This window comes from Camelina sativa, chromosome 7, assembly GCF_000633955.1.
Source record: "Camelina sativa cultivar DH55 chromosome 7, Cs, whole genome shotgun sequence".
Classification (NCBI taxonomy): domain Eukaryota; kingdom Viridiplantae; phylum Streptophyta; class Magnoliopsida; order Brassicales; family Brassicaceae; genus Camelina; species Camelina sativa.
In genome coordinates this window covers 23,931,868-23,941,008 of record NC_025691.1, presented here as the reverse complement: position 1 = coordinate 23,941,008, position 9,141 = coordinate 23,931,868, and the positions used below count along the sequence as shown (strand labels likewise).

Below are 9,141 nucleotides of genomic sequence, written 5' to 3'. Positions count from 1 at the left end.
AAAAAAAAAAAAAAAAAAATGTCTGAAGCAGTCTTCTTTCTCCAGCAATTAAACACTACATTACAGCTTTATAGACTCTACAAAAACAATATTGGGTTTTTCTTAAATCCGTTCTTATCCAACAAGTCTCGTCCATCAATTCCTAGATCTTCCTCCAAATCGACAAAGAAAGTCCAAAGACGCCTTTTTTTTTTTTTTGTTTATTTTTGGCATTTCTCTGGTTTAGAAATCTTGCATTGGACGACCTCTTCAGAGGGGCGACGGACGAAAGCTTGAAGCTTTTTTTTTTTGGAGACAGATTTTGATAGATTAGGGAGTTGTAGAACAGAGAATAAAAAAAAAGGATGAGTTTCAGGGATGATACGGAAGAGGGTAGGAATGATCTGCGGCGGCCGTTCATACACACAGGTAGCTGGTACAGGATGGGTTCGAGACAATCTAGTATGATGGGTTCCTCTCAAGTTATTCGAGACAGCTCCATCTCTGTTCTTGCTTGTGTTTTGATCGTTGCTCTTGGTCCTATTCAATTTGGATTCACTGTAAGCCCACCAACCTTTTTCTTTTTTGGTGTGACTTTTTCATGATCTTTGGTTGGGTTTTGTTTGATTTGTATGCAAGTCTGGAGATTGAAAATATGATATTTGAAGATCAAATTTGGTGAACCGAGATGATTTATCATGTGTTTGGAGCAAATTAGAGGACTATACTTTGCTTAATTTTCTGATTTGTTTATGTTTTAACCTTTTGACTAGTGTGGTTATTCATCTCCAACTCAAGCTGCAATCACCAAGGATCTTGGTTTAACGGTGTCTGAGGTAATAGACCAATCTCTGTCTAGACTTGTCTGGTTTTTATCATCGCTTGTTGAATTGTGTTTGACTTTGATCTCTTGCTCCATGTTTTTAGTACTCTGTGTTTGGTTCTTTGTCCAATGTGGGTGCTATGGTTGGTGCAATTGCCAGTGGTCAGATCGCAGAATACATTGGACGAAAAGGGGTATAGTTTGTTTGCTGCTTCTTGATTGTTCTTTAATTAACTCTTCTTTCTTGCTTTTCTTAACCTCTTATTGTGGTTTCTTGGACAGTCTCTGATGATTGCTGCAATTCCCAATATTATTGGATGGCTTTGCATATCATTTGCAAAAGTGAGTTTTTGTTCTTCTTTAGTTTCTGTATGTCAAGTGGCCATTTAAACTTGTTGGTTGACCTTAACTCTCTACATCATTCTGGTTTTATAGGATACTTCTTTTCTTTACATGGGAAGACTTTTAGAAGGCTTTGGCGTTGGAATCATCTCTTACACTGTAATTTTGAACTCAGCTGGTTCTTTGCTTTTGGATTAACACGTTCCTGTATATTTACGCAACTCGGTTTGTGGTTTCAGGTACCTGTATATATCGCTGAGATAGCTCCACAGAACATGAGAGGAGGGTTGGGTTCTGTTAACCAGGTTTGACATGTTTAGCTGACTAATTCTTCCTATTCATTTTATGAACCGACTCATTTGTGCTAACAGTAAATAGATTTTTCTGTAGCTTTCTGTGACAATTGGAATAATGTTAGCCTATTTACTTGGCCTCTTTGTTCCATGGAGAATTCTTGCAGTTTTGGGTAAATCTCTCATTATACGAAGCCTGAGATTTGATTATGATTTATCTGTACTCTTCTAATCAGTTTTGTGTGTTGTATTTGTTTCTTTGTAGGGATATTACCGTGCACTGTACTGATACCAGGTCTCTTTTTCATCCCTGAATCCCCTCGCTGGCTGGTACGACTTACAATATTTGCCCAATTTTTCTTAATTTTAGTGCATATTTTTGGCTAAACCACTCTTATGGGATGCTTTTATTTCGTTAAAATGTAGGCAAAAATGGGTATGACAGATGATTTTGAAACTTCATTACAAGTTCTTCGAGGATTCGAGACTGATATAACCGTTGAGGTTAATGAAATCAAGGTAATATTGCCACTGAAATTGTTTCCTCTCAAAGTGTACATGTTCAAACGCTTATTTTTCATCTCTTCTGCAAATTTTGCAGAGATCTGTGGCGTCATCTACAAAGCGAAATACAGTTCGGTTTGTGGATCTCAAGCGCAGGAGATATTATTTCCCACTTTTGGTACAAACATTAACTTATCTTTCCCTTGGAATATACTTTGTCTACCATAAGAAACATTATTTTAAAACTCCATTTTGTGTGTGTGTGTGTTTAACAGGTTGGTATAGGGTTGCTTGTACTTCAACAACTCGGTGGAATTAATGGTGTCCTATTCTATTCCAGTACAATATTTGAATCTGCAGGTAGAGCCGTGCTCTAAGAACATCTTATGCTTCTCAAATCATATTATTACTTAGTTTAACATTTTTGTGTTTTCATTTTCAGGAGTTACATCGAGTAATGCAGCAACATTTGGGGTCGGTGCTATCCAGGTAGTGGCGACTGCAATATCAACATGGTTGGTGGACAAAGCAGGTCGTCGGCTTCTGCTTACCGTGAGTACTAATTCATTAGTTTCATATCTCTCTAGAGAACATTTTTAAGCCATATCCAAGATTAAGTGATGAACTAATTCAAATGGAAAATGTTTTCTAGATCTCATCGATTGGGATGACGATTAGCCTTGCAATTGTTGCAGCTGCTTTCTACGCAAAGGTACCTTTTTAAGTCATTAACTTTCGTAAACATCATTTCATATCCTGCAACAAACCCGAAGTTCGACTTTTTAAGTTTTACGTCTCTTGTTTTAGGAATTTGTGTCTCCTGATTCAGACATGTACAGTTGGCTGAGCATCCTGTCAGTAGTTGGAGTCGTGGTAAGTTAGTTGGTTATATATATAGTGAAACGTTCTTGATGCAATAAGCGATTATTTGCACCTTAACTCTGTTGATCATTACAGGCAATGGTAGTTGCTTTCTCATTGGGAATGGGACCAATTCCGTGGCTTATTATGTCTGAGGTAACGAGTTGGTTAGAAGTTGGACCAAGTGTTGTCAAAACCGAAAAGTGAAAAAGGTTACTAAACTCTAACCTCTTTTGCTGGCTTTGTTTGTTGTTTGATAAACAGATCCTTCCTGTAAACATAAAGGGTTTAGCTGGAAGTATTGCAACTCTAGCCAATTGGTTCTTTTCTTGGTTGATTACCATGACTGCAAACTTGCTTTTAGCCTGGAGCAGTGGAGGTTTCTCCATCCACCTTTTTCTTTTACTTCCCCTTTTCTCTTTCTCTCCTGTAGAGCATTTCTGAAGGATTTTTTCGGTTATTTGGGACAGGAACTTTCACTCTCTACGGGTTGGTTTGTGCATTCACAGTGGTGTTCGTGACTCTATGGGTTCCTGAGACCAAAGGCAAAACGCTTGAAGAACTTCAAGCCTTGTTCAGATAGGCAAATTCAAACAAGTTATTCTTTGTCTCCCTCTCTCCTTCTCTGTTTTGGTCAAGAACAAGAAACAAAGAAAATGTCGAGATTCTTCGGCTGTATTTATTGGGCTGAGGACGTTTCTAAGATTTGTTTGTTTGTTGTGTGTCAATAATCCACATTACCTTCTATCACATGTATATCAACACACCCTTCAAGTATTTGTAATTTTGTTGAACTCTTCTCACAGAGTAAAGACTGCAATCAGAGAGAATTCTACTTAACAGCAGAGGAAGAAGATACGTTACAACTTAGCTGTATACAACTTTATACCCAAATGCATCCAAATGCATCTGAATCGGTACCACTAACATTACTTTTTTCTTTTTCCCTTCACCCCCAACAAAACAAATTATTGAATGAAAGCACTTGCTAAAAAATTAAGACTAAAACGTCATATACGATACGGTATAATAATGACTCACTGACACGATTTGTTGGTGGTAATTAATGTTTTAACAGTTTAATGCAAATACTTTCGTTACCACCTAAAACGAGAAGAAGAAAAAAAAAATGATAGACGACAATGAAAACCAATAAAAAGCAAAACCACTGGCAAGAAATCGCTAGCCAGCAATAATTGAGGTGTAAATATGGAACGAAATAGAGATTTGGTCCATTTATGATCAATAGGAAGTTTTGTAAACACTGAAATGCCTCTAAGAAATATCCGACCATTCAATACAAAACTCCAAAAGAGTTTTATCTCCAATAGAAAACATGTCCTTAGATTCACAAGCTTGTACCAAGTGAAATTGAAATGAAAATAGGCAAGCGAGACTAAGAATGTTTATAGACACTAAGAATAAGCACCAAACCAGACCATTACTTGATTTACTCTCACTGCTATAGAGGGCATTGGGATGAATCACAGAGGAAGAAGGTGAAATTCATGGGACATGAAGTCTTCACTGGGTCTGTAATACTTGTCTGGTGAGTACAAGCGCAGGTTTGAGACTTGGCTTGTGTACAGACATGCAAATCTCTCCACCTGATTCGAAGAGAATGTGGTTTGGAAAATCAATACCTCACAAATGCAAAACACAAACCGCCACATAAGAAAGCAATTTATAAACCTTATTTACCTGATGAGCAAATCGAGAACTCTGGTAGCCGGTTTTCATCAGTTGCCCCCAGACCTTGTGAAACTGCAATTTCCAAGACCCATACTTACATGAGAAGTCGTAACAGATTGTGTAACTGAAACAAGCTGTTATACCAATACACACTCGGATTAATGAGGCTACATTTACCTTTTGGTGAGAGTCTCTTTGCGCTTGTTGATGACTCAGTCGTACTTGATCTCTTTTAGACTGTTGAATTCCAAAAAAAACAAGTTTGTGGACTAAGAATCACTCATCCAAGATCCAGGACTTATACAAATTCTATCTTAACTCCAAGTCCTTGAGCGCTGATAACATTTCCTGCTTATCATTCTCGTTGATATCGTCACACCTGAATGATAGAATTGGTTACGCAGATAAGTTTTGTGTTTAATTACTTTAACTATTAAGAATTATAATATATGTAATGTAACACAGCTTTCTTTGGACCAAGACCTAATTTAAAAAGCACTCACTTCAGGGACCAATTCAAGTGATGAATTTTGTCTTCAACCGAATCACGCTCATTTCTCATCAAAATAAGTTCCTGCAGACCAAAATATCTAAGAATTAAAGTGGACGAGACAAAAGAAAACATACTGAATTGAGAGCTTAATGTAAACTGACAGATATTAGGATCATTAGCAGTTTTTGATCCAATTTCGTCAAGGAAAATCCGAAGACTTGCCCCACATACAGAATTACAGATGTCAATGGAACTCCAAAAATGCATGAAGCAGCTTTTCAACTAAAAAATATTCACTCTATGACACAACATTGAACCCAAACCAATGATACACCAGCAGGATATGATAGATGATGTTGAGGCAAAGGAACACAAATAAGGAAGACCTTGGTGTTTCATAAATGAATTGATCATTCAGTTTAATAAAAAAAGACTCCTACAACCTTGATTTTCACAAATTGATAGACCTCTTATAAAGAGACTAAGAGAGTATTCAATCACCTTACGCATATTCCTCAGTTCCCATAAAAGTTCAACCTCTTTTTCTAGTTCTGGAACTACAAGCATAGTTCTCCAGCCTGAAGAAATGAAGAAAATCAAGATGCAAGAAACTGGCGCGAACAAAGTGCACTTTTTAACAGTTTTTCTAATAGCTATCTTCATCAACATGCAACTGCTACTGGCTTACTTACATACTAAGCTCGTCAGTCACAAGTTCAATTATAGCATACCATAAATTTATTCTCAGAATCCATACATAGTTCAGTTAAACCCATGAAAGATTTGTTCAAGTTACTTCACAAAACAAAACATAAGAAAAGTCTATAACTGGACAAGAAGACCTTACCAAGTATTTTTTTGCTACGCAGGATATCACCGTATATATGATCACCAACATAAAGTACCTAATAAATGGAATAGCTGAATAAGTGACAAATGATGCATGGCACAGTACATCAGTCATGCATCATTTGTCATTTCTAAGATCTGTCATTTCATAATACACTGATACTTCTAATCAAGAGCAAGCAAATATTTCTTTGAGAAGTAGCTAGTGCGCACAACCTGTGAACTTGACTCAATGGAGAGCAAACAGTGAAGATGCCCAACATTTCCACCTTGAAAAACTCGACAACCTTTATCTTTACTCTTCAGTAAAATTTTTGCTCAAGGATCTCCCACCTTTCAACAGATTCACAAGGATCATTTGAATAAGCTGAGCAAGTGAAAGTCTGTGAATGACTATTCCAATTCATTAAATCAAACCTGAGCCATAGGTGTTCCATTATCAGTATTACTAAGCATTCCAGACTGAGGTTCCACCTCAAAAAGGTTAGCACGGCTCTCTTCATGGAAGAAACCCGGTTTTGCACTTCACGAAAAAGTATCCAAATCAGAATTCAGATAGCAAACAAATGAAATGAGATAAGAATATGTCCAGTAAAAAAATACATCAACCAATTCCTAACCAACAATAACGATTTGATCACAAAAGATTTTTTTTTAGAGCATTAAGTTAAAGAGACTTGGTAAAGAAAAAGACNGTAAGCTACTTTCACATATTTATGGCGGTCCATCTGCATGATCAACTGTCAATTAGAAAGATGCAACAATTATTATGAGAGTCGGATACAAGGTAATCACCTTTAAGATGTTTCCCCTCTTTTTGTCTAGCACCAAGCCTCTAACCATGTAATTCCAATCAAATGTCNTTATGTCTCTCAGCAATAGAAAGTAAATTGATTGTTTAGGAACATGTGGGAACAAATCACCAATGTTAACGTTTGTTTCTGAGCAACAGGATACTCAAAAATGTTTTTTTTCGTATCTTCCTTAGTTCCAAATTTCAATTACAAGGGTGGGGAACAGGTTACAATGGTTGAAGTTTATTAAGTCATATTTATTTAAAATTCTTAAATCTGAATCTAACTGAACAGCTACAAAAGCAATATTTGCATAAAATAACTGAAGGGGGAAACTTTGAAAGTTTGACGTTTGTAGAATATCGTCAGCATTACCTATTGGTCACCAAGAATGTAGAACGTCCAGAATCTCTAATCATTTTTATTAGGGGTACGATCGTGGTATCCTCATTGATGTACCTGATAAATTAGCAAGTTAAGAAAAATATTATGGAAAACGAGAAAACAATTTTCCAATGGAGAGGAATGGCAGTCGTGCTTATACAACTTAAAAAAGACAGTGATGAACATACCATCAGCCTTACCTATTAGGTTCTTTTGCTACCATCTGCTTTAAAGTTCCATCACGGTGGCACAAATCAACAGCAGCACGAACATCTTTATACATCCGAGCATAACTAAAAGAATATCATTGGAGGAGGAAATAAATTCACGAGAAAAATTCAAGCAATATAATAAGCTAACAGATTCTCAACCATAAGTCCATAAGCATAAAATTTAAAGGAAACAATTCATACAAAGTACAAGTTACAGAGTCACAGTTAACAGATAACCATTAGCAAAACATAAACTGTCATAAAGGCTACAAAAGAATTTGAAAAATGTAATAAAATATGGGAAGTTGTCTTACTCCACGTCCTTGGGAATTTTTTCTGGGTTATAATCTTTAAAATCTACGAGTTGCGCAAACAGATAGGCTTCGGCCAATGAAAAGAGAGTATCTATGAGAGCGTAGTCGGGTTCATCAAAAGAATCTCGTACTAGGCTACTTCCGTAGATGTCAACTTTGGCTTCCTTAGAGAGCTCCCTAAACCCATGGTAAGCTACTTTCACATATTTATGGCGGTCCATCTGCATGATCAACTGTCAATTAGAAAGATGCAACAATTATTATGAGAGTCGGATACAAGGTAATCACCTTTAAGATGTTTCCCCTCTTTTTGTCTAGCACCAAGCCTCTAACCATGTAATTCCAATCAAATGTCCACTCTAGCAGCTACCACACCAAGTATAACACTATTAGCCAAACTTTTCTGCTGGTCACAACTTTAAAACAAGAAAGTGGTATACTAACCTCATTTGGATACCCCAAATCATATACCAATTTCCTGACGGTTCCATCATAAGCAAGGGACTCGAAAGTTTCAGACTTGTATTGGGCAAGAGTGTAGTCCATATCAAACCCAACAGCAATGATATTTTTCATATTCAACGATCTGTTGCAGAAAATTTGTTTGCTCATATCGATTTTGTTTCCTCCTCCCGGGGAGGACCATTTATCGGGAACGTCACACCCATCCCTGGAACCCACAGTGTGAAACTGCAACGCATTGTCGCTGAGAGCACACGGTTTCTGTTCTTCCATCGAACTCTTAGAACACAGCTGGCTTGTCCCTGAGAGTTTATCAAATAAAGTAAACATCATTTTTTTTTTCCTTTCCTTCAAATGATGGATGATATAGATAGCATGTACGCAACAGTGAACACACAATACAATTAGCGTAGAGAATTGTACAAGCTTTATCCAGCAAATTGAAAATAGGAAAATCAAATCCCGGAAGAAGCAACTGGTTAGTCAGAAGAATCCACCAAGGCTAAAAATAGATATACACAGAAGAAGAAGATGACACGTTTTTCTACGAGTGGATAAGTGATTTGGAATTAGTCAACACGAGTCAAACAACCCTTAAAGCTGCTTAGCTGATCAGCAAGAATGATCCCACTAGCTCACCAACAGAAAAAACAAACCCCCTAAGAATATTATTTACAAGAAAACCTAAACATATCTTCTTCTTACCTCGATCAAAATCAAAAGACCAAAGCAGTGCACCACGTTAAAACCTGATCCTAAAGTTTCTTCCCAAGGTATGCTCCAGGCAAGACCTAGAAATTGCAACTTCCACGATTAAAGATACCTACTAATTACTAGCACACCTTACTTGCCGATCTAAGATTCTTTCACTAATAAACAAACTCTGAATTTCCCAAAAACTAAGCTGCTACCAGAATCAGCTATATGGAACAAAACTAAGTTAACCAACCAAGTGGAGGAATCTACAAAACGAAAATAGAAGTGTTTCTTTCGGATACACTAAAATTCATAGCAAGACAGTGAAATCAGTCACAGCGACGTCATTAAACATGCGATTAAGACGGTTAGCCTACCACGAAAACAAACAAACGTACACGAAACGGTTTACATCAAGGGACCACGGATGATGAACAAAAAAA

At 36.9% G+C, this 9,141-nt stretch overlaps 1 protein-coding gene and 1 pseudogene across 1 annotated transcript; one reads left to right on the top strand and one right to left on the bottom strand.

Annotated features, from left to right (window-relative positions):
* LOC104702258 (sugar transporter ERD6-like 6) lies at nt 9-3,642 on the top strand. The gene is made up of 17 exons (XM_010418087.2): nt 9-539; nt 753-815; nt 907-996; nt 1,085-1,144; nt 1,238-1,303; nt 1,384-1,449; nt 1,535-1,610; nt 1,703-1,767; nt 1,864-1,956; nt 2,039-2,119; nt 2,217-2,301; nt 2,384-2,493; nt 2,594-2,653; nt 2,749-2,814; nt 2,899-2,958; nt 3,067-3,181; nt 3,273-3,642. The coding sequence occupies exons 1-17, from the start codon at nt 345-347 to the stop codon at nt 3,383-3,385; spliced, it is 1,464 nt and encodes a 487-aa protein (XP_010416389.1). The 5' UTR covers nt 9-344; the 3' UTR covers nt 3,386-3,642.
* The window catches only part of LOC104702255, a 6,582-nt pseudogene continuing 1,439 nt past the window's right edge, over nt 3,999-9,141 (bottom strand).